The sequence below is a fragment of the Phaethon aethereus genome (genome assembly GCF_964289735.1).
Source record: "Phaethon aethereus genome assembly, chromosome: 1".
Lineage (NCBI taxonomy): Eukaryota > Metazoa > Chordata > Aves > Phaethontiformes > Phaethontidae > Phaethon > Phaethon aethereus.
In genome coordinates, this window is record NC_138575.1 from 18046143 (window position 1) to 18072993 (window position 26851).

Here is a 26851-nt window from a genome sequence, read left to right on the forward strand (position 1 = left end):
CATGGACCGTGATCTAGCAAGATCTGCAAAATGTTTTGTCAGTTCTTATAAAGTAACTGCTAAAGCAAGTCCCAAAGCAGGCAGACAACATCATTATTTTTTATTGTTAATAACTTACACATGTAATACATACTAATGAACAAATGTTGTGTTGTAGGTCAGGTGTTGTACTACATGCCAGTTTTTGAGTTAATTATGGCAGAATGTTCCCTGAACAATCTTTGACATATTGAATTAGTCTTGCATTAGGATGCAGTGAATAACTCTGTTAACTCAGCATTATCTTCTCAGGAGCCATACTCCAAAGAGTAACATAAAACCATGCCTATTTTGTTTGCAGAAGTGATGTAGCCTTGGATCAGAATTGCTGAAAACTCTACAGATATGGACAAAGATCCTCAATGTTGCATCATTTCAAAGCTAATAAACCAAGTGGGTACAATGATTCGATGAGTCCAATCTTCAAAACTTTAAAGCTGAGAAAGATTACCCCCTCCTGCAAGATAACTGGGTAAACAGTTGTAAATAATTAAAAATAAAATGGAAAAAATGTGATGTATTTTGTTATAAAACCGTGTTAGGTCTAATTTGATTGAAATCTGTCCTCTTATCTTCAATTAATGTCTCCTTCCATTTGCATTTCTTCCTAAAGGGTCCTCTGAACTACTCTTTATGGTTAACTCAAAACGAATTAAAGTCTGGAAACATCATACCCAGAACACCGTGAAGTAAAAACTGACTTTGTAGGAATACTTTCGTTAATCCCAGACAGGAAGCGAGAGTGGGTCTCCGTATCATCCCAGGCCGGTACCTTACACATCACGACAAGGCCAGGGAAGGCTCCCTGGCGCCGGCGGCCTCAGCCTGGGTTTACACAGCTGCGCCAGCCCGCCAGGTACCGCCGCTGCCAGCGGCCTTCTCGCCCGCTCTCTGCCCGCCACACGTCGACCTGCCCACGCAGGGGAGGCTGGACGCTACCGCCATAACGGGAGGAATAGACCGATCCCCCACGGCGGCGCGCTCCGCCCGGAGGTCCCTCCCCACCCACCGCCCAACACTCTCTCGCTGCGATTGGCCCAATCTGACCAACCTGGCAGCACTCTCACTTTTGGTTGGCTGGAAGCTCCGGGTTGCTTGGGGGGGCGAATGAGGAACGGGGTTGTTTCCTAGTCACAAGATGGCGGCGCTCAGTCCTATTGCCGTGGAAGAGAATGGGGGGGAGTGAAGCCTGAGGGAGTGGGTTGGGGCTGCGAGCTGCGCCGCGGGGAGGGGGATGAGGTGACGGCTGCCATGGCGAGCGACGGGGACAGGAAGCAGTTCTGGAAGCGGAGCGGCGCGAAGGTGCCCGGCAGGTGAGAGGGGCCGAGGGAAGGTCGGGACTCGCGGGTGGAGGCTCTCCGTGGCGGTCGCGGGCCCGTCCCGCCGCCAGCTGGAGCCACGGCGGGGGGGCGACCCTCTCGCTCAGTGGTGCCGGGCCGCGGGGAGCAGTTCTGCCCCAGCCCCACCGCCGCCGGCGGGCCGGTCCCTCCAACACTGTGGTCCTGTCGCCTCGGCCGCTGAGTTCAGCGGATCCCCATCGGTTCTGTGCTCTCCGCAGGGAGCGTGTCCTGCCGGTGACTGCTCGTAGCTGGGAGGTTCGTGTAGGGCCTCCTACTCCAACCTCACAGCTACAAAATCTCCCCGTTTTGATTGGGAGAATATGTTTGTAGCAGTTAGCAATGATAGAAGTTACAAAGTTTTGTGACTTCATACAAGTTGTGATATTTTGAAATACTACGCAGGAAACTGCACTTTATAGGTAGATAGCCATATTTTAGTTTCTTCTTGATGTTTTGAAATATCACCAATTTCTCAACTGTCTTCCAGAAGTGTGAACAGCAGACCCAGTTGTCATATCATTGCTAAGAGCTACAAATGAGTTCTCCCAATCAAAGTTTTCCAGGGAATAAATCCCCAAAGTCATGTTAACTCTTTTGACCACGACATCAGGCTGTGAACGCATGTTCAGGTGATTATTTAACACGAACATTCTCTGCTCCCATCTCTAAACTGTTTTTACAGTAGAGTAATTCAGTTCTTATATTCTTTTTCTAGGAATCATTCCTAGTCTTTGTTCTCAGAGAACAGTAACTTTATATATCATACCGTTTACCTGAATTCAGCAAAGTAATCCTGCTCATCGGTTAACTTCTTCTATTCTCAATTACCCATAAGCACTAACTGGTAGTGGTTTTGTTTCTCTAGTTATAAATTAACTCTTTCAGTCCAGCTGTTCTTGTTTCTCTGAACTTCTTATTTTGTAACTTTGCTGAGTTCTTTAAGGGTAAAACACTTTTGATGCTCAATTACACAGGGGCAGGCATGTGGATAAAGGAGGACACTGCGGAGAATGTGCTTTTGATTTTTTTTTTGTTTTGTTTTGTTTAAATGATGTGGAGAGGATTGCTGTTGCTTTATATTTGGATGGATTCCCCTCATGGTCACTCCATTTGGATGGATTCCCCTCATGGTCACTCATAGAGTGTTTGAAGGAAAAGACAGATTCTGTCTGTATGCGAAAATGGAAAGTGACACCTGACCCTCACGTGGGAGGAGAGCAGGAGAGCGCAGACTTGACCATGGAGCATATGGTGCACAGTTGGTAGAAAGACTGATGGTGAACTGACTTTTTGATTTGCATGGAGTCACATGAAAATTGATAGCATTTATGAACCACAACCCTCAGTCATCTCTAGGGCTAATTTCACTACTGTTAATACTGCTTCTGTAGTATAACTCTAAGCCTCTCTTAATATTTGTTATTACTGCAGTCTTTCTGGTTTGGTTACATCTCCGGTCTACTAAGGTTGGACTTATTTATATTTATGGTCTGGAGAATGGTTTTGATCTGTCAGGAGGGCATGTTTGTCTCCTTTTATGTTATTTTTAATACAGAGTTAGGTAGATGTTAATGTTGTATATGATTTGTTCCTCTTGCAATCGGGGAGTTTTGTAGTAATAATTTCCATTATGAAGCCATGTGTAAATTCTGATGTGTTTTCTGTGGAGTTTTTTTACTTACGAAATAATTTTATAGCTGCAAACTGTGAGGAAATGAACTTTTAGTTTGCAGAGTTTTAGTACTCACACAGTAACAGCATGTTTTGTAATGTTAGAGATCATAGTGAATAAGTCTGTCTTTGGAAAGTTATTTATTTCAAAGCATTTGTTTTTAATGCTCCCATAGCTTTTATTCTCTAACATGCCGTCTTCTGCATTTTTCTTTAAATTTATCAGCCTTGTACTTTAGTAACAGTTAAGAATTGACTGGTTGGATTTTGGGTGACAAGTGTGCATAGAAGATTCAATCTTTGCAGACATTTCTTTGAGAATTTTTATTTTTTTGCAAGAGGTAAATGAAGAAATGATGAATTGGAAAAGAGAAAGTATTTAAAAGCAGTGTAGATTGTTATGTGGAGTTAACTTTTTTCTCGTTTTAACTGCTGGTCAGAAACATAAGTCAGCCTAAGTTAGCCTAAGCCTCAAAAAGAACTCCTGTTCAGCAAATCTATGATTTTTATTAAGTTCGTTTTAAGATACACTTCAATTTCAGCTTCAGTATTTGTAGTCATATGTGGGATTCCTTCAAATATAAAACTGTTGGAACTTTTCAGTTCTGTTTATTATTGACTATTAACTTAATACAAAGAAAAGCCTGAAATGTTTTATTTTTCTTGTAATAAGTCTCTTCCTTTTCCTTTAGTATTCAACATGTTTATGGAGCTCAGCATCCGCCTTTTGATCCATTATTGCATGGAACGTAAGTTAACCTAATATTTAAATATTCCAGGTAATTTGGATCTCTTCTGCCTTTTCTCCTCTTTTTCTTCCCTGTTGGCTATAAAGCTTATTGATAATCTTCCTTTTTCAATTTTTGTCATAATCTTGACTTCTCTGTTCTAACTTCTCTTTTGAGACTTCCTGATGCTTACCATATGTGGAGTAATAAATCAGCTGTTCGGTTCTTAACTAACATAAGTTGCCAACTTTTATCTGTTTGCAGTCCCTTATAGATTGGAAATTGTATGGCAAATACTAATCTTAATTTAGCAGGTGAAGCTTACAACTCAGATGTGAGCAGCTTTCCTGCATGCATCTTTCTGTTGATGGACTGCCTTTATTTGTCTACCTATAAGAGAAAAGAGTCAGGTTGTGGTGTAGATCATTTTGAGGCGAAGATGCGCATTTTGCTTGTGAGTGAAAAGATAGTAGATAGAATAGATTTTACAGTGATTTAAGAATTTATTGCCTTAGATCATGGTTATTGGATATCAGAACACAATGTACATGAAAGTGGCAATATTATGTTAAACATCATTAGTAACCAAATAAATTTAATGTTGATAACGCACAACTAATACAAGTGAATGATTTTCATCACCTTATGGCTGAGTTGTTTAGCAAAATGCTGCATTCTGCTTTTTATATTTTGCTTTATTGCCTTTTTCTTTTTCAAAGGCAGTCTATTTTAAGCTTTGTCAAGGACAGAGTTGTTTCTGGTCTGCTGGCAGATTTCATAGCTGCTTTGAAACCAGCACTGGTGTTAAAACAATGTACGGGAGAATTTTGGGAAAATTGTATGACCAATGAAATGAACATCCCAAAGTGGTAGGGACAAAAAATAATGTTAGAAGGAAAAGTATTGGCTTGGAAGGAGGTCATACTTCTAGTGGATCTTTCAAAGTACTGGTTTGAAAGGGCACAAGAAGTAGACATGTGCTAGTTAATTTTCAGATGATCCAGAGTTGAAGGTAGTTGAAATGTGTGACCTTGAGGACTGAAGAAAAAGGAATGGAATGAATTGGTTCAAAATGTGGAGTATATATAAAAAGAGACGCGTTAACAAAAACTAGAAGCTTATTGCTTGAAATGATGATAGAAGAGGAGGAAGACCTTGCTGTTTTAGACAATCATGACAAGTTGGGCAAAAGTGTTAGTGTTGTAGTACCTGTTAGGAAAAATATTCCCTGTTAATGCATAACAAAAACGTTAGTGACTTTGTATGAAGACTGTGTGAGAACTTTTTCTGATATCTGATTCTGGCTGCCTGTCTTAACAGGAAAAATAGTTAAGCAGGTGGAAAGACAGGGATGGTCAGAAAGGGTGATTAAGTTAATGGCAGTAACTTTTTTTTTTTTGGAGAGCAGACAGGGAAACTCTCTCAACTTAACGCCTTATTTAGCCGAAACCTGAAGGGAAATGTGATTGCTCTGAATTACTGTAAGTGAGAACAAGTGCCAAGCTAGGGAGGGATACTTGCTTCATGTCTCTTATACTGCATGTTGACAGGAGGACAAAAGGTTAGGAGCTGATGAGGGTACACGTAGACTAGTGACTAGAAGAAATATCCTGCCTATGAGAAGAGCAAAGTTCTGAAGCAAATTTGTGTTGGAGTGCCTGAATGGGGAGGAATGATAGATCTAATGAGTTCTAAGTTGAGATTTGATTTGTTTATGACAGTGATTGTATTATGTGATTGCTTATGATGACTTAGGCGTAGGCTTGATGACTTGATTACTGCTTCTCTGTTGTTATGCAGCAATTGCATTGAAAGGCCTGAAATGTCTACACAAGTTCATGAAGCAAGAGAAATGCAATGTGTCCTGTCTATCTTATAAACTGTTCCAGTAGTATTTGTTTTATTTGTCTTTGGGGTTGGTCTTGTTGTTGTTGTTGTTCTGTTTTCTTTTTTTGTTGCCTTTTTTTTTTTTTAAGACAAGGGAAGGAACGGTTTGTTAAGTTTCTATTCAAAGCCAAGAAGAGTCAGTTTTTACCTGCCCTTGTTCTCAGACATGTTCAGTTGTATGATATCATGGGTGGATGTAGCAGTAACATGAGTGGAGGGGGATAAGTATTTGCTACCTACATAATGTGAAGCATGGACTTTTGTTTTTTGGCCCTATACATAGTGTTGTGCTTACTCCATTACTAGTTCTCTAAATATTGTTTATTTGTTTTTGAACAGCTTGATAAAACCAGGTTCAAAGCCACCTACAACCCCAGTGAAACTAAAGAAAGTCAGCACCTTCCAAGAATTTGAGAGTAACACAAGTGATGCTTGGGATCTTGGGGATGATGATGATGAACTCTTAGCAATAGCTGCTGAAAACTTAAATACAGAGGTGGTCATGGAAACAGCGCACAAAGTAATTCAGAATCACAGCAAGTTACAGGAACAACATAAATTCCAGGAAGAACATCTACAGGAGGAAAACCAAGTAGAATCTGCAGAGCTAACTTCAACTGCGTGTGGTGATAATAGGCTTGTTAAATCAGTCAGTGAAGGTCATACATCGTGTTCATCAGGTATGTTAAAAAATGGAAAAGATGTTGAAAATCGAATGAGGAGCACTGTAATATTTACCCTTTAAGACATTAACCCTTTCCCAACCTTTTCTTAATACCACAGGAAAATATTAATCAATGCTGATTTATTTGAGAGAGATACTGCATGCTATACTAAACCATAAAGCATATGTATGAGAAATAAATGGGTGAGGAAAGAATAATTAAACTTTTTGTGTTTTCAACCTTAATACATTCTTAGTTTTGGAAGGAAGTTGCAGTATTGAATGTATTTTAATGGTTAACTGCACAAAGATATATGCAATTTAATAGTATTCCTACTACTGTGAAGAATTGTTATTAAAAAGCTACTGTATAAATATTGATGTATGTAACCATGCATGTGGACTGGGAAGTTCATCCTCTTGTGATCTGGTCTGTGTTTATACGTTAAGCTTTAAAGTAATCAACTGCAGTGGTTTCCCAGTCCTTTCTTAGAATGGTGAGGGGGATAGAAACAATTTTCACTGGCACAGAGATTTTTAGAAATCAATTAGCCTTGCTGTTAGTATGATCTCTAATTGATGTGTTTTAATTGTGGAATACTGCTTGGACGAGGAATGCTCCTCCTGCTAAATCTAAGTCCTTTGAAGTCCAAACTTGTGCTATGCTTGAGCTTACATTTCTCCAAAATGGAATTCTATTTTAAATTTACAAATTAAATTCAAGTTATTAGTAGCCCTCTCACTAGTTGAGGCTAACTGTTATGCTTCTTTTTCCCTTCAGATAACGCTAGTGAAAATTCTGCCATGCAGAGATCACAGTCCCTTCCCCAAACTTCCACACCTCCATTGGTGAGTGGAACGGCAGACTATAATACCTCAGTTACTCCTGCGTTAACTGAAAGAGAAGCGTCCCGATTAGACAAATTTAAGCAGTTACTTGCTGGTCCCAATACAGATCTTGGTGAGTATTTCTTATAGGAGCTATGAATTACATCTAAATCGTTCTTTAACTATAAAATTTTCCTGTTTGGTATACTGTTCTGGCTGATGGTTAGGTTAGGATCTAATGCTTTTAACATTTAGAATTGATCTTGCAAAAGAAAGAATATAATTGAATGCTTGTAGTATTCATGCTTGTAATATGCAATTTGCATACATCCCCCTAATATGTAGGGTGTTGGATGGCTTCTTGTTCTTTTCTTTCTTAGATTATTTCTCCCTACTGGACTAATTTCTGGAGAAAAACAAAGTATAATTAGTGGTGTTTAGTGTTAACAGCTCGTAATGCAATAGCATGCGGTATAAGAATGATTCTCAGGCTTAAAAATACGAATATGAAAAATGATGAGGCATGGAAGTCTTACTGCTTGTCTACTCAGTGAGCATTCTTCATGTTCACAGGCTGATACAGTAGTTCTATGTCTCATCTGTGAATGCTGACTATGTTAATGGGGAAACAAATGTATTGTCAGATAACTTGACTGCTCCCTTTGTGCACTTGATTTTAACTGCTGAATAGTAAATACAAGTGATGAGTGGGTGTCACAGAATCAAAAGGCTTTGTATCCCAAGTGAAAATCTGAAGCAAGTAGAAATAGTACGCTGCACTTGGAGAACTTGGCTGGTCACTTAGAAGTAGGAGTTAATGTCAAAATAATTAATAATTAAAATTGACTTAGACCATACTGGAAGGTATCTACAGGAAACTGCTATGGAAGGAAGTAGAAACTGCATGTTTGCAGTTCTTGAATTGATGCTTTCCTGCCCTGTAGTTGTCATGAGACTTCTTCAGTATAATATGGTCCAAATTGTGGCTTTTTTTCTTTCTTTCTGTGCTGTGTCTTATTGTGAGATTGGTGCTAGCAAAGTAGAGCTATGGAACCAATACTAAATTGATGACACTTAACACTTCAGTGAGCTATAGGACATTCTTATATAATGCAACTTTTAGTAAACTCTGAGGTGCTAAAACAAATTACGTATTTTATGTAAGCTTGAAAATGATAATCATATATCACTTTTTCTACTTTTGATCTAACAGATGTTATGAGATATGTGATTGTGACTGACATGAAAACTCATAACTTGTAAGAATGTTGTAATGGTAGAAATCTTTGTTAAATAAGGTTACAAAGTCCATAAAAGGGAAGACAAAGTTTAATTTAAACCTATCCATTTCACTTTTGCTGTCTAATTAGATGGAAATACTTTCCCAGTAAATCAAATGTAGGGATTGAAGGTAGTGAAATAAAGTTCCCACTCTTACTAGGAGTGCAGTCACCCTGACTGTGGTGAGAGTTTAGTCAATGTTATTTAAACAGACTGGGTTTGTGTTTTTTCTGTTGAACTTTCTAAATCTCACATAGAAGTACACATAGGCATATGAATTTTCAGTATGTTGCTCTTATATCTAATAAGCTCTCAATATTCTTTCTGGTAGATATCACTAAATGATTCCTTTTCTATGACTGTTTATAGGAAGCTGCTTGTTTCTCTTGCTGTAGAAAATGTAGTGAGTACAGAATTTGAAGTTGTGTGAATTAGAATTTGAAGTCTGGTATTGGTTTTTTTGATACAAATATTTTGACCGTTGTACCTGGGATATATTCAGTAGCATTTCCTAGTAAGTCTGTAAATAATGATTTTTGTTAGTGAAAGAAATGAACTCTTTATTGATGACATACAAACTCTTGGTGATCATGAAGCTATTAGATTAGTAGATCATATGTGATGGTAGTACTTGGACTACATTATATGTATATATTGGGGAAAGTGTGTATGCATATATACATATACAAATGTGTGTGTATGCATGTGACCATATGTACAGTTCATCAGGATCTGATGTGTGCATGTGTGTATGCATTTTTGAGTTGTTTGATTTAGCTCCATATTACAATGAAGATTGTGTTTAAAAAGGAAACTTGATTTAATGACGGGAAACTGTTGTGTGTTGTGTGTGGTGGGGTGGTTGTTGTTGGTTCTGTGTGGGTTTTTATGGGTTTGGGTTCTTTTTTCTTTTGTTTTTTTCCAGAGTGTATACAGTAATACTGAAAACGGACAAAGGTAGAACAAGTTAACAGGCTCCAAGCTATGATTTGTAGTGAGTAATGAAGGGACAGGTAGCTGTTCTGTTGCAGCTGGCTCATTGTCTATGTGATGTTGTGGTACGTGTGGCTCTTTGTCTTATGTTAGATCTGCATAATTGTGTTTTGTTTGTCACGATGAATTGAACTAGTGGGTAGAAGTCTGGGAGACATTTTAGCAACTATTTCATTTCATTTCTGAGTGTAGTAGTGTTGGTTTTGCTTGGAAGTAGTAGTAGCAGAAGTAAAGTATTTCTGTTTACTTTGTTTTCTTAATACCATTTTGCATATTGTTGAAAGAGATTGTGGCAAGTCCTTTCAAAGGACTATAAAAATAAATTAATCTGTGGAACTGAAACAATGTCATGCACATAGAATAGAATCATAGCATAGTTTGTCATCTAAATGTCATCTAGTCCAACCCCCCTGCAATGAGCATGCTCAGCTGAAGGCTTTTTTCTTATCCCAGTGTGAGAAGTCAACATAGACTAAGAACACGAAGTAATACAAATGACCTTGAAATCCTTTCAGTTGCATTTGCATAATGATTACCCTACAAAGACCATGCATAATGCAATGTTAGTCTTGTGTGTCAACTAGAGGTTGTGAAAGAGTGTGCTCTTTCACAAGAAAAATCTTGAAAAGATGGATTATGCATATAAATTTGGAAGTGAAGATTATTTTAGCCACAGCGGTCCACTAATAGATATTGGAGTTGTGTTTGATTCATAGGTTGGAACGATTTGGGTGGAACAACAACATAGGTTGGAACAAGAAAGAGAACAATTTACTCTAGTTGTTTTGTGCAATTAGCCTGTGCTTATGCTTGCCTTGCGGTCAATTTGATGTAGACTTGCTTCATTTCAGGCCTTGTCTTTCATTGTAATGGACCCGGGGTTACTGAATGAAGATGGGCTCTGTGCTTGCAGGATATTGTGAAGTTGTGGAAATAGATGGGGTTTGTCAACCCTGTCAAATTGTACATTGACAAAAATAATATACGAGGTATAGTCTGTAATTGGGATATGAATCCACTGGTAAATATTACTTAAATATATAGTGACGGGACCTTTCTCAAAGTGTGTACAGTTTTATCCAGCAGACACTTACATACACAAAGTTACTACAGCAAGGCACAGTCTGAGAACACAAACTAGGGAAGGAAGGAAAACTAAACCCAGAATTCTCAGAATATAAAAGAATTAATTCTTTTAGGTTACTTAACTCCTATTATGAATAAGGACCCTATTTCCATTGCTCAGAAGTGCCCTTAACGATTTTTTTAATCTTTTGTAGAGCTGAACTAATAAACTCAATCTTGTAATTCATAATTGCCCTTGTAGTTGTTCCGAGTCTTCCCTTAAGCCCTCCTAACACACTTTACTTCTCTGTCCTGCAGGCATTTTTGTTGTTTGCATGATAAACAGATGCAAATGATATGCCATATTTCCATCTGGCACTTTTTGTTTGACTATTGCTATGCTGTTACTATCTCTAATATAAATGGGGAAAGCATAATGTGAATTGGATGTCAGGAGTAGTTAGCCATACAGATTAAAAAAACCCCAGTTCCTACAGATATGTTACTTCTAGGTATATGATTTGAGCTGGAGGAGAGAGATGTTCAAGAGCCCTGACAGTGTGCTTTCAAGTAGTAATATAATGCAAAGAATGGGGACATAATCTCATAAAGGTTAAACAACAAAATAATAGCTGCTGAACAAGCTGAACCATGTTATGGCAAGAGATGTGGGCTGATGGAAGGAGCCTGTTGTAAGAAGCAATTTTGGTTGGGGACTTAAGGACTGACCCCCATCAATTAGATCATATTGAGGTATGCTGGGCGCAAATTCGGGAAGCAGGATAGGTCTGGAGGTAGCAGGAAGCTGTGTTTAGTAGGCAACTGCGGAGTGGAGTGTAGGGCCTATGTGTCTGTATAGCCTCCTGCTCCTGGTACCGCACGCTAGGTTATTCAGAGAGAACAATTTACTCTGGTTGTTTTGTGCAATTAGCATGTGCTTATGCTTGCCTTGCGGTCAATTTAATGTAGACTTACTTCATTTCAGGCCTTGTCTTTCCTTGTAATGGACCCTGGGTTAGTGAATGAAGATGGGCTCTGTGCTTGCAGGATCTTTTGCAATTAGTTGATTTAAGAGGAGGGGATGTGACTTCAACAAAGCAGCATAAGGAGAGTGTCTCTCGGAAGAAATTTCTCTTTCACTGAGGGTCACTACTGCTATGTCTATCTGGTTTCCAATTTAAGTTTAATTCTATTAAATTGTTCGACTTGTGTTTTTAAGTTGTCTTGTACAATATTTTAGGGAGCTGTTTGCTGTGCAAATACAATGTAAGCAAACTGTGCTGATAAAATCAGACTGACTTATAACAAGTTACCTCATGCTTATAACCTCAGCATAACAGATGCATGATGGGTTTTGTAATATCAATTTAAAGAATAGCTCATTAAAGCATTTCCTTAACTCCCTCTTTATCTTCAAGTCAGCTAATTTTCTGCTTTTTTTAAACACACATAGCTAATGAGTATGTAACTGAATGTCAGAAACATGTTTATTTAAATCAAACAATAACCAAAAGTAAGCTTGGTGTACTGTGTTCTCTTGATTTAATAAAGCTTCATAATGTTGTAATGCTATATGCAACATAGCACATGTATTTCACATTTTTCAAAGTCAAAACAACTTAATTTCTTTAAGATGTAGAGTTGTTCAAGGTGTATCAAGGTGGCTCTTCTTTCTGCTTAATCACAATGTATTCCAAGTTTAACAAAATAACATATTGAAGTTTTAGCACTTTAGTACTAAATTAAAAAACTTAGCAATTTTTACCTTGGTAAAAATAATAGAAGGCCCTGTAAAAACACCCATGAAAAAGGCAAAGCATTCCTATCTTAATTTACTCATATTGCTGTATCTTGTATTCAACTTCAAAAGCTCTCTTTCTTTGCACTTTTTAAAAACTCATCTATTTCTCTTAGTTCTAAAAAAATCTCGAGAAAGAAAACCTTTGCAGAGAGGACCAGAAGCTGCTGAGTGGTTGTTGTCTCTTAGCCAGTCCTTTGCTATAGAAGTGGTAGATAATGTTGCGAAGTCTTACAGAACATATAAAGAATAGCTGAACCTTTGATTAATCTGATGGCAAAGATTAATTCCATAATTTTACAGGAATTAGAACTGGTATAATCTCACATTATCTCCTAACAATAGCTGGTTGCCTCTGTGTACGATATAAAATAATTCTAGGCTGGTTCTCTAGAAATGAACTTTAGAAAGAAAACTTACTAGATGTTTCTTCCCCCCCTCCCCACCACAGTGGTCATCTGTATTGTTGCAGGAACTTGAAAAGCAGAATTTTCCTATTTGTGCTTACAGTTGTTTATACACTCTAGATACTACTATTAATCAGGTTTAATATATAATCTTCATAAATGTAGTAGCCTGTAACAGCAATCTGTTATGTCCTTTAAAACTGTTTGTCAAACTGATGTTATTGAAAAGTTTCAATAACTTTACAAAATGCATTAATTGAAATGAATTTGATTAATTTTGTTCACAGCCTGATTAATTAGTCTGCACTGACCTGCATCGCGATTTATCTCTCTGCTCTTAGTCCATCCATGTCATTTAGAATTCTATTGCCCTCTGCAGTTTTGCATTATCTGTAGTTGATCACATTAGTGCTTGTTCTTTTACCAGTTCATTGATACGTAGTATAAAGTGAACAACACGTGTTCTACCGCTGCTTCATGTGACATGCCATTAGTCATATCTATCTTTTCAAACTATTATCACCAAAAGGTGTCCTCTCTGATTCCTGTTCTCTTCTAGTTAGCTTGTTATCTGTAAAACATGCTTGCCCTTTCAGCTGATAAACAAGACTAATAAAAAAAAGGTCGGTACTCTACCAGTAGGCTTTGGAACATCTTCTCTTTTTTTTTTAATTAAAAATCTTCTGAAATAAATCAGTGCTAAATATCCATAAATGATTTGTAATTTAATTGCTTTTTGCAGGATTAGTATTTTGTCTTCCTAGTTTCTGTGGCTTGGTCTCGTAACTTGTGGTTTCAGGTAATAATCAGCATTTATTCTGATTACTGCTTTAGTGGGATATTTCAATTTAAAGGTATTAATTTATTATTTTTCATTGTAACTAGGTGATAATACATTCTTCAAACAACTTTCAGAGGATTTTGCATAGTTTGTTTCTGGAGAATATAATTCTCTTTTTTTAATAGAGATATTTGATTGACATAATAGTCATTGCATTACATAGTAAGTGTGGACATTTTAAACTAGTTTGCTCTGTATTGGACCAGTCTTTAATTTTTTTTTTTTTTTTGTTTTGTTTAGTAAACTTTTTCTTTTATTCCAACTTTTCCTCTCTTTTCTGTACCTTCTCTGATCTCAGGTTTTCAGTGTTTTGTGGTTTGGTTTTGGATTTTTTTTTTCAGTTCCTCTTTTATGCCCCCATTTCCTAGTATTCTAAATACCAGTTAAAATAATTAATTTAGTAATTTGCAACTATAACTCCTGAAAGGCAGATAATGTTGTTAGCATACATATTAGAGAGAAATTTTTTTTACTAAATTTACATTTTCAAAGAAGAAACAGTAGGAAGTGTTATTATAGAAATTACAGAAATTACAATGGGTGTGATCTCATATTAACTCATAATGATAGGTGGTTCCCTCTATGCATTATAATAGAATTCTAGGGTGTTTTTTTAATGATTAAATTAATATTATTTTCTAAATGAAATTTAAAAAGAAAACTTATGTTGTAACAGTTACAACAAAGTTGTAGTTATTTGCTGTACTGTTGAATCTGGGTATATAGCTAGCAAACTTTTCTTAAAATGTATCTGCCAAAAATTAATCATGGGAAGTTAGAAGAATTCCATGATCAGAGACTGGTTATGGTACAGGGTCATATTGAAGGTACTCAATATGACAGCGTTTGTAACTCCTTCCCTTCCTTCAACAGTACCATCAAGGTTATCCATGCAAATAAACAAAAATAAAACCCCTTTGTATTATGACACTTGGAGTTTAATCTGAGTTGTTTATATCTTACGCTTTTTCAATTACTGTAATTTTTACACCCGTTGACTAGAGAAAAATATAGAGCAAACACTTTAATCACTTAAAAAAGTCCATGTTCCTTTAAAATGACCGTTGGTTCATTTTTGTTACTCCATGTAGTATTCTAGTCTAACTAGGAAAAAGCAAGTAACTTCATAATTTTCACTTTAGGATAGATTGGTGCAGACACAAAAGCCATATACATCTGCTTTACAACATTTAGAACTGTGCTAGTCATATCTTTTTCCATTTCAGTGATCTTAAAACATCAGTAAGTATCTGCATCAGTCTCATTTGTGTGTCTCATACACATAGTTTAAAATTTTAGATGCTTTTGACTGTAGTGAAAGGCTTTATAGTTATGCTTTCTTTTGCTCTCACTGTAAGACCAAGGATTGTGTAAATGTTGATTTTTTTTTTTTCAGCCAGACATGAGAATGTATTTTTGCTTTTCTATTACCGTATATTTTTCAGTATTCAACTTGACTGCAATGTAATGCAGACTCTATCATATTAAGTTTTATGTTTAGCATTGTTTGATGAACATGCAGTATCAGGTACCAGTTGTCTGGTGTCCTATAGATTAACACAACTGGTATTGTAAGCTTTTTCTTGTCCAAAAAGAGATCGCTACTGAGTTGCATGATGTTGTCATTATAGAACTTCTGGTATTCTTTGGGATATACTAAACATCTATGTTTTGATTATACTTACTTCATGAAAACTACTCAACCAAGAAATATTTTCTGGAAGTGAATGGTCAACAATTAGTATCACGTTTGGGTTGGAAGGGACCTTCAAAGATCATGTAGTTGACATGTGTCAATAGATCAGGTGGCTCAAAGCCCCATCGATCCTGACCTTGAAAACTTCCAGAGATGGGGCATCCACAACTTCTCTGGGATAACTGTCCCAGTGTCTCACCACCCATGTCATAAAAAATATCTTCCTTATATACAATCTAAGGCTACCCTCTTTCAGTTTAAAACTGTCACCCCTTATCCTGTTGCTACAGGCATTGGCAGAATGTGTCTTTCAATCTTTCTTATTATAAGCCCCCTTAAAGTACTTAAAGGCTGCAGTATGGTCTCCCTGGAGCTCCTTTTCTCCAGGCTGAACAAGTCCAGTCCTCTCAGCCTGTCCTCATAGGAGAGGTGTTCCATCCCTTGGATCATTTTGGTGGCCTCCTCTGTACCTGCTGCAACAGGTCCATGTCTTTCCTGTGCTGAGGGCTCCAGAGCTGGGCGCAGGACTCCAGGTGAGATGTCAGCAGAATCCCTTCCTTTGACCTGCTGGCCACACTTCTTTGGATGCAGCCCAGGAGACAGTTGGCCTTCTGGGCTGCGAGCACACACTGCCAGCTTATGTCCAGCTTTTTGTCCATCAGCACCCCCAAGTCCTTCTTGACAGGGCTGCTCTCAATCCCTTCGTCCCCCAGCCTGTGCTGATACCAGGGGTTGCCCCAACCCAGGTGCAGGACCCTGCCCTTGGCCTTGTTGAACCTCATGAGGTTCACCCAGTTTAGTGGCAAGAATATTGTGGGGGACTGTATCGAAGGCCTTATAGAACTGTAGTTGTAATCAATAACTTCAAGTAGAAAAAACCCCATAGATCTGCATTGTTTTCATTTAGCAAGGATTTGTTAATTTTGACTTGAGCAAAGACTCCTGTTCCAAGTTCGAAATGCCACCTATCATTGAATTAAGTTTTTATTGAAAGAAAAAAAAAAGACTGAACAGCTGTAGGTCCTATTAACAAAGTAATCTTTCCTTTTTCTCAGTTCTGAAAAAGGAGCCTGTACCCTAAATCTTTGCCTTTTTGGTCAGGAGCTTTGGTATTCAGGTATGAATTGATTAATGAATGGATGTAGGACCTTGTGGGCTATACAGAAGCGCCCTAGTTCCAATGTTTTGGATTTTATAAATTGAGGAGGAGTTCTCTGATTTTTGTTAATATCAACTGCAGCATAGAGAGTAAAACTGTTTCTTTTTGTGGTAAAGTCCACAGAGAGCATTCTAGGTTGATGTGAACACCACTTAAAAAGAAATATGCTCTTTAAAACTCCCATGTTGTACTTAAGGCAGTAGATTCCTTTCAGCAAGATGTGGAGTTCTGAACTAATTCTGTTTCCAAATAGGTTTGGATTTAGAACATTACAGTGGGGCTGTAACTTCAGATGATGCTAAGGAATTACTGTTTAAAAAAAAAAAATCCCAAAATTATCATCCACATTACAGACAAAATTATCTTGGTAGTTACTGCTAATTGATCATTGAAAAAAAATCAGAATTAGACTGCATTCTAGTACAAATCACAAAATTCATTAATTAAATTTTTTTTTTAATGTCAGATAAAATTTTGTCACAGATTTCAGGAGCTCATATACCCCTTATTGTATTGTTTTGTGATCAGCTGTTCAAAAATGATCTTTAAGCCTGAGCTGTATGGTGAACAGCACGATTCAGAGGGATATTTTAGTCTGGATGAACTGGCTGAAAGAAGGGCATTATATGATGAAGTATTCTTGCAGTTTTTCTGGTTCTCTCTGTTTTTTTTAAATTTGTTTTTCTTCGGTGTGCTATCTCCCGTTCTTTCCTGATATCATCGTGAAAACTGAATTTACACAGACACTATGTGCAATCTGCATTATCATAGTAAAAGAGACTTGGGTGAGAAGTCCCGTGCTCCATGTGGTTGTCCTAGACTCTCCGAGGCAGCAGCCTCTCCTGCTTCCTGCACCATTGTGCAGACGACGCAGCAGGGGAGGAACTTAATAGGAATGTCACCAACAAGGCTATTAAGAACTTTGAACTTTCCATGGGCCCTGAAGCTTTTGAATGCCAAGATTAGCAATTTACATGTTGTAGTGAGTGACACATCCTGCTTGTAAGTCAGTTTACCAAGACTCAAGGAAGTATAATTCATCCTGTATGTTTTCTTGTCACCATCTCTTCCGCTGTTAAAAAATAGAAACTTAATTCACAGTTTGCTACTTCATTTGCAGTGACTTCAATTTGTGCATCCATTGAAATTGGCATGTTAATCTTTCTGTAAATTTTTGCCTCATGGTAGGAATTAACTGTCATCTCCAGAAAATGGGTTGATCTTCTGATTTCAGCTTCTTTTGATGGTGAAAAGAACCAGAACCTAAATTATAGTATGGAATTTTCATAAGGTTCCCTGATCTTGCAAATACTTTCTGAAACATCAGTACAGTCTGTTAAATGGGTCTCCTTTGCAGGATAGCATTCTTCACACATGCAAACAGATTATAACCTTTTTTTTTTTTAATGTGTATAACTGGAAATTGCTTTGCAATAAAGTGTCAGCTTCAAACATAACTGTAAAGAAGCATCCTTTGAAATTATAACTTAATAGTTCAGATTTAGAAAATGCCTAGCAGAAAGACAGAATTGTGATTCATTTTCCTGATTGCAAGATGTAACTGAAAAATTCCTTTAAAAAGTACTTACATTTTCATGCAATCAAGTTTTGCATTTAAAATCTTTTACTATGTGCACTGCGTTTTCAATATGAAAGCGTAATGCCTATTAACATAGTTATGTTTGCCAGCTCAAGCTGGAACAGAGGCTGATGTAAATTAAAGGTAGAACCATTGTAGTGGTTTAAGTTTGAGAAAGCTTAAATATGAGAAGTGTTTTCTATGAAAATGTACTTCAGAAGTTTGAGTCATGCTTTTATATTTAGAAGGAAGTCCAGACCTGAAAGATATAAAGCAGTTACTGCCTGGGAAGGTAATCACGTGGAGCATATTTCACTGCGTATATTTGTGCTCTGGTGCCTTCCTGATACTGATTATTGGTTAGATTTGACCTCATGTGTTTCGGTAATAATGGATGTCTACTCTGGAGAGGTAATGCATGTTCGCAGTTAACCGAGACAACCTTATGTGGATTAAAGGTTATGGGCTAGTGTTCTACAGGAATTTGATACAATAGAGGTGGAAAATTAGGGAAAAGCTTTTAAACCCTCTCCTGAATGTTTAAAAAAATAACAGTGAGAGCTACAATGAGCCTTTAATCCAATAATTGTATTGGAAATATCATGTTCAGTTTTGGTATAGATGAGGTTCTTTGACAGCTGATGTTTGTTCTTGGTTAATGCTAACATTTAAAATGAGAGTAAAAGATTTCTCATTGTACATACTAGTAATTTTTCATTTCTTTGTGAATGGTGAGCTAAATTCAGCTTCTCCACCTCTCTTAGTACCTGACCACAAACTGAAATTCAGCCTTGTTTCCTGTCTTTCCAAATCCATGAAACATTTAGGAGGAATGCACTGCAGTCACTGTAGTCTTCTCACTTCGTGTTGATTGGCAGATGCGAGCTCTCCTTAGAGGCAGGACATACTAAAATGTCAGATGCCTGAAAGTGGCACAGAATTCACTATGTTAATATGAACAGAAAGAGCCAAATTCAGTAGTTGAAAGGCAATTTGTAAACTATTTTGGATGACCAAGTCAATTCGTTCATCTTGCAAGATTGCCTGCTTGTTTGTTTGACTTTCCCAGGCTCAACTTTGAATGTGTATGGAGGAAGAGATCTAAGAGCAGAACTGTAGTTTGTTAGGTCTATTCCATGAGAAATTCTTTGCCTGGTCAGGGTCCTTTTTATTATGTACATCATGGAGTTTATCAGCAGCTTTCCTCCTAAGCAAAAGATATTGAGGGAAATTATAAAAAGAAAGGAAGTCTTTGCTTTTCTTATGTGGTAAATAAACATATATTGTAGGTAGCCTTACTGGTTTTGTTGGTGGTTTTTTTTTTTTCTTTTGCTGATGGGGGAAGCTCTCTAGTACTAGCTCTTGTGAATAATTGCATTAATTTTGTGGCTCAGTAATCTAGGCATGTATCTATTAATCCTGATTATTTCAGTTGTGCCTTTCTTGTTACTCTAGTTTCATTATGAAGGACCTATGTCAGATTGCATTTTTGAATGTAGCTATTGCAGTAGTGGTTTTTTCTAAAGTCTGATTATTTAGCTTGTTTTGTAGGAGCCTTTTCATAACATCATGAAGCTTTAATATTATAATAAGTAATTTATGCCTTGCTTATTAGTTCCAAATGCATATGAATATTTTTTGGAAAAAAGGTATGGGGAAGTGGAACACAGATGACATTGTCCAAAAATAAATAATTATTACTTGGCTGTTCATTAGAAACTGCATTTTTCTTGCAATTGGTCAACAGACTGCAAAATTCCATCTTCTTCCCAAACAGGAGAAATAAATACTGTCTATTATTTCTAAATAAGTGGGAAAACAGTCTCCTTTAATTAACTGGTACTGTAAGTGGTATTTCCTGTTTTCTCTACTTCTGTATAGAGAGATACCTTAGTTCTACTTGGAAAGTTTGTTAGAGACCGTTTGAATCACTTTAAGGTAAAAACAGTTGATGATGCATAGAAATTGAATGTTGCAGGAGAACTATGAAAAACTATAATGCCATTTAAAATCTTCTGCCGGCATAGTTGTTCTCTGTTACTTATTTTCACAATTTATATTGTTGGCTTCATTTGTTGCAATTCTTTCTTCGAGGTTTTATTAATCTTCCTTTTGCATTAGTTTTCCTAATCTTCTGTTCACTTGCTTTCTCATACCTTGTAACACCAATGTCATCTACTCCTGCTTCTCCAACTTTCTACATGAAATAGCAGACAAGGTGTACTTTCCTGCTCTTTTCTAGCAAAGGTCCTGAAAAGGGTCTTATCCTGTATTTACAGCATTGGATTGGACTTTATTTTCTGTTTTCTGCATGTGTTCAGAATAACTCTTTGTTCCACTGAGAAGATTAAGGGCAGTGTTTGCTTGAAAAAAAATTTAATGAAGTACCTAACAGAGCTATTACTCATTTTGGAAACCAGTCGCTGTTGTTGCCATAGTAATAACAAGCCCTCTATTAAAGCTATTTTCTGTATGTACTGCCTGTATTGTAACATGCTGTTGGGGGAGCTGCAGTTCCGTGGATCTGTGCTCTTGGAAGAATTTTCCAGCTTTGTATAGTTAAATTATCCAAGGAATTTATGTTATAGGAACATAAAACATGTAAATCTAGTTTATCATACCCATCGTGGAGTTGTTCATGCAGGCCATCACTTCATGTAGCCATTTACAGTAATCTCAATGAAATAACAGCTGTATCAGAAATGAATAATGCATACAGAGAAATTTTGACCTCCTTTAATATCTCTTGACTTCTTTTTTTTATTTATTTGTAACTGATAGAATGATGAGCTTATAGGTCGATGAGAAATACTTGTAAACTTTGTTGTTTCCCCTCGTGCGTTTTAGGTGTAATAGGTAATAGCCGTGGTAATAGCTCGTGGGGTTAGAAAGCTGGTAAATTAATGACATGTTTTCTTTGTAGAATGCTCCATGAAATATTTATGGTATATGAAGAATCTTTAAATCTATTGCAGTAAAAGGTTACTGTCCCAAGATTTCTTAAAAAATAATTGCTTTAAACTTTTTCTTCTTCAGAGAGAAGTATGTATCTGAATGTACTGTAGTAAACCAGATCAAACAAATTTTTCCAAAATTAAATAGATTATATCAATCTGAAGCATTTACATACCACATTATCCTTTCATAATAAGATATCCTAACCCAACAATGTTTCTGCAAAAAATAAATTCTGTCTCCTAAGCAGAAGTGACAGTTGCCTAGTGCTAATGGAGATAATTTTGGTCTAAAATCTATGGGGATTTACAAATATTTTGATACTTACTGATCACAGAATTATGTAAAAATAATGAGACAACTGAAAGGCAGAGTAGCAATTTGGGTTCAAAGTGTTGCTTCAGAATGTATACTTCTAATATAGACAAAGTTTTACAAATACAGCTCTTGGATCTGGTGAATTTCAGCTCTGAATCAGTAGGTTAAACTTAATTCTGTGCTCGCATTTTTAGCAAGTGATCATGTCTGTGATAAGACGGTTTTACAACTGCTCATTTTCAAAATAATGGTTCTGGAATTTTAGGGAAATGTTAATTATATTGAAGCAAGGATATTTTTCAGTACTGTCTTGATTGAAGATGCGTGTCTGATTTGCAGGTGTCATTAAAACTCCTTTGTAGAAATCCTGTGCTGGGGAGCATGTTCTCCAGCTCATAACTAGGACATCTAGTTCCTTGGGAAAACTACAAGGGGAAAGAGTTAGTATAATGACTATAAATTTAAATTATGGTTTGACTAGGGAGAATGTAACATTTCAGCCAATGACAAATAGTTTAATGGTTAATTAGATATTAAGTAGAGGACAAGTTTCAAATATAAGTGCAAGTACATTCCCTTGGTACTCCCAAAGTCTTGATGAGGATGGATTTCTTCTGATGCCTGCATTTAAAGTGTTGCAAACTATGGGGTAGACATACATAGTCATATAGGTTTTTACAAGACAGTGAATTCCAAGTTCAAAACCTTCACACTTACACTCTTGTACTGCTACACTCTATGCAATAAAAATTAATAATCTTACTGTTTGATTGGAATCTGCTTGTACCCTACACAGCAGAAATGTGGTAGTTTTAGATTTGTTCTTTATTTGCCCCTAATTTAATTCTTTCCTCTTCGGCTTTATTAAAAACAAAGTCAAGAACACTGTAATAGCCAAGGACTAATTTGTGAAAAAAAAGGCATGTCCATGGCATTATGGGTATAGAAATTCTGTAAATATTAAAACAAACAAACAAAAAACCCCACACAACCCCCAAAACAAAACAACCCCCCCCAAATAATAGAAAAAATAAAAAAAGCCCCCAGCACGTTAATAATACAAGTCTTGCCTTCATATATATTGTGAAGGGGTATCAGTGTGGCCAAGATACTGTTGTGAATGAAAATGGGGGATAAGAAAGCTGTAAAGTTCTGATGAACATTTCTTTGGAAGAAAAACTAAAAATCAGCCTTTTTTGGTGAAAAATATTAGCCATTCGTACTGCTGTGTAAGCAATTATATAAATCAATGTAGAAGAAATAAAAAATTAACAAAAATTCTTCTGTCTTCCCCAATTATAATTGGATTTGGATAGGTGCTCTAGGAATATTTCCCTCAAAGAAGTAGTATGAAGTAAATTGGATTTTGTATTTGTTTTTTTGTATTGGATTTTTTGAGTAAAAATGTTTCAGAAATTAAATATAACCTGTACCTAGACTCTTAATTTTGACCATTGATGTTTTTTCTGCTTTTGATGTTGTATAGACAAATTTTTCCGTGGTTCTTTTATTTTTTCTACTGATCTTTCTTACTAAAGATGAGCTGGAGTAAGAGTAGAGTGCTTAGGTGTTAATGATGAGAGAAAGGGCCTAGTTACACTTTGGCTTGTTGGAAATTCATCAGAGAATGCTTGTATATTGTGTATTAACAGCAAGTAATGTATGTTATGTTTATACCGAGTACTGTAATGCATAGCATATAATACAATTTTCCTTCTTTTGGGTCTTATACTAAACTTTATACTTAAATGAAACAAAGTACTCAAGCTTTCAGGGCTAACAATAAGAGTCAAACAGCTAGAGTATTTTGGTATTCATACAGTTTCAGCTGCATCATCAGACTTTTCTGTATTTCAGTTTACCTGCTTCACCTTAGCAAGTTATTCTTGGAATCTCTTTCCGTTGGTTGGCATTCATCCTTTCGTTTTGTGAATCCATTGGAATAGTCTTACGTGTTAGCGGGGAAAAAGCAAAAAACTTTCAGGAAAGGAAGGAAATGTAAACTTCTGCCAGTGGACAGGTTGAAGAGATAACAGATTCCCTGTATAGAAAGCTGACAGAAATTGGAAAAGTAGTGCTGCTTTTTCCAGCCTCTCTCTGTCTGCCTCCTCTTTGTGAAGACAGGGAATACAGTTGGCCCAGTATGGAACTTTTTTTAAAAAAACAGTCTTTTTATCATGTGTTACATGGAGAAAATTCAGCCTTAAGTGGATTTTCTGTTACAAGGTACTGTAGAATATGAATGTACTTAGCACTTCTTGGTGGGAAAGTTAAACATTAGGCAACATGGGAAGAAAAGGGAAGAACTAGATGTTTAAAAGAAAAGCTAATGAAAATTGGATTAAAAAAAAATGTTATACTGTGGCAGCTTACAGACTAGAACTTAGTATTTTAATTTTGAGGTAAAGATGCCAGAATGATTTCGCCCCCCTCAGCTCTTCTTAAATGAAGATTCATGTGTCTCAAGGTAACCTGAGAACTTGAATGCAAGCATTTCAATTACGTGTTAATCATTTGATTTTATGAAGTCATCTGGTGGGCCATTTACAAGAATAAAACTCATCTTAAAAACAGTAATAGATACACTTGCTGTACAAGTTATGCATGTATTTCAAATAAAATGTACATCTAATTTATGTGTTTTAACAGTATTATTAGAACAGCTTCACAGTCTTTTGCATGTATCTAAAATGTTACTCTATATATATGCTTCATTTTGTTCTTGCCCCTCTTATCACCAGAAGCATTTTTATTTTATGCTATAGCATTTTCTATATATAATCTATATATATATTGACTATATATAATATAGTCTCCTAGGAGTGACTTTTTTCCTGCTTTTATAATTGTTGAGAAGGGCATGATTCTTGGTTTTCTTTCTTCTTGTTTTGGTGTTGAACCATCAGAGGAAAGCATAATGTGAATTGATGCTTTAACAATACCAGTGCACAAGGGTCAGACCGTATGCTTTTGGGGTGATAATCATGAAAGCTTGCTACTACTCCTGATAAGAATTCTTGTATAGCCTCGTTCAGTTGTAATGTGTGCTGTTTGTCACTGGCAGAATGCTGGTTGAGCTCACTGTAGTGAAAAGTTAGGACTAGAATTTTATATGATTTTTGGAGTAGTATGAGATCCTGGAATTTTGGAGGACTGTGATACAGGACAGCAGTCAGTGTTGGTGCAGAAATGGAATTATCAAATACCCAGGGCTAATGGGTTGTGATGGAATTGACTTAACTCTCAGATGTGCAATCATCTGTCTATCTCACATTTTTCCATACTGAAGGCAATTACCGTACCACTTCTGAAAGCAAAACCAGAAACAAAAGCCGTCAGAAAATTCAGAAGCATCCTGTATGACATGACAACAAAGTTGAAGAGGTTATTAAATACAATAGGAGGTTATTAAATATAATCCAAAAGGTAAAGTTCTGCGTCAGATAAGGAGAGTAGAACAGAATATAAATCCTGTCAGGCTAAACGCATGGAAACACTTCTGAAAGAGTTTGAGAAACAACTTGCAAAAGGTATAAAAACTATTGTTAAATGCTTTTTATCAAATATTGGGAGAAGGAGCATTGCCAAAGATTCTGTATGCCCAGCAGACAGTCCAGGTGTAAAAAGAGCACCCAGTGAGGGTAAGCCTCTGGCAGAGGAACATAGATAATTATTTAATTTGTGTTCAGCATTGAAGGATGTAGGGAGGTATTCACTCCCAAATCCTACGTTGTGGAGAATTAGTCAGAGGTTCTGTTTCAATAAGTGTTATGTTATAAAACAAAGATGTTTTGCCCTTGGTGTACGTTTTTACTTCCATGTCCAGTGCTGAGATTTCCTTCCAGAAAGAGCAGTCCTTTGAAACTCAGTCCCATAGGATATCTATGTTATTGTTTGGAATTACATGACAGCTCAAGCTATCCCTAATTAAAGGCAATGCATATTTGTTGCAGAATAGTGTCAGGAATGAAAATTGATTTCTCTTGAAACTTGCTGAAATAAAACATTATTCCTCCTTCCTTTTTAATGTTTAAAGAATGACTCTAGTTCAGTGAGTCCTACAAGTAGTTGTTTATATTTAGCCTAGAAGTGGAGGTTTCACTTGAATTTAAATTATGGCACTATTTCTCTTTGTCAAAACTGTCTTTGCTTGGTCCTGAATGTAGAAGGAAAGCTCAGCTGCGTTACAGCATAGGAAGTTTTACTAGAATAAGCTATATTCCAGTTTGTTTGCATAGTTTTTATCTTTAACCTTAAATGAGTTACTTAAGGGTAAGTAGAATATTTGTCCTGGGTGATTTAATCATATGCTCCACACTTCTGATTCTGACAGTAGATTTGCATCTTTTCTTGTTTAATCCTGGGTTGTTTTTTGTGTCATCCCCCTCCATGTGAGTGCCCCCTGTCCCCCCTCTCCCCTTTACTTGGGTTGTTTTTAGAAGTTGGTACCCATGTTTGCGCATAGATTCCTATTTGGGTGGAGTTAAGGGAGTGGAACAAAAAAACAGTAAAGTGAAGGATTAGGTAGAGCTCAATGAGTTGAGAATGAACAGCTGATGTTACTTGAAAGTAATAAAAGTAGTTTCTAAAAATAGTAAGTTTCTGAGTTGCAACTTGTTTTCTATTTTCTGCATATACTATGCTTATTACATAGTTTGTAAATGGTGTACTAGTGCGTAACAGTAGTCAAAACTTGAAGCTTTAGCAAAATGATTGTGTAAGGAAGTAATAAAGTAATACATAAGATCTGTTTCCATTCAGCCAGACTGCCAGGGCCACAAATAGATAAGACCTGGTAAAGCATACTTGTTCATAAATACTGCACAAGGACTAGTGGAGCAGTATGATGCACAGTTGGAGATCACTTGCTTTTGAAGAATTGGGACCTTTGTTGTTATTAATGCAACACGGGAACTTATAATCATGTTCTGGGGTGGAAGAGAAATACATATATAATTTGTGTAGTTTATGAATTAAAAAAAAGAGAATATCTACCTTAACCAAACACATCTACAAAATACCACTTTTCTAGTGTTACAGAATCATAGAATCATTTAGATTGGAAAAGACCTTCAAAATCATCAAGTCCAACCATTAACCTAGTACTGCCAAGTCCACTACTAAACCATGTCCTGAAGTGCCACATCTACACCCCTCTAGGGATGGTGACTTGTTCATATTATATGCTTACTTTGCCTTTAACTTGTTCTGACCCATTTCTGCCTTTTTGGTTTTTAGAAGAATATATATGGGTGGAATTGAAACTTGTTGCAGATGTGTTAGGGCTGCAGGCAAATATCTAAGCTGCTGACTGCCCTGCTGGAAGGCTGAGCTAACTCCCTAGGGTGTAGAGAACTACTGGAGGCGACGTGAGAAATTGTTGAACATAACACACAGCAGTGTGAGAAGTTGACAGAAGATATAGATAGCACTCTAGGGGATGCCTGGATTTCACAAATAGTAAAGGGGGAATCATGTGAGAAGTCCAAACAGCACCATTGCATGGAGAGGAACACTGGGGCCACTTTGTAAGGTGCGGTGTTATGAGACCAATAATGCCTAATCATTTCAGAAATAGCAAATTTGGGTATAGATGTAGCGA

General features: G+C 36.7%; 1 protein-coding gene across 3 annotated transcripts in view; it reads left to right on the forward strand.

The window, feature by feature from the left end:
- Nucleotides 1-1269: 1269 nt before the first annotated feature.
- TBC1D22A (TBC1 domain family member 22A) overlaps nt 1270-26851 on the forward strand; it is a gene marked incomplete at both ends in the record, with an annotated part of 181909 nt that continues 156327 nt past the window's right edge. The window contains 4 exons of one of the 3 annotated variants that reach the window (XM_082013655.1): nt 1270-1352; nt 3743-3799; nt 6005-6345; nt 7111-7290. In XM_082013655.1, the coding sequence (XP_081869781.1) occupies nt 1291-1352; nt 3743-3799; nt 6005-6345; nt 7111-7290 (640 nt within the window). The remainder of the gene's footprint in view (nt 1353-3742; nt 3800-6004; nt 6346-7110; nt 7291-26851) is intronic. The other 2 variants (XM_082013653.1, XM_082013654.1) reach the window with 2 other exon arrangements.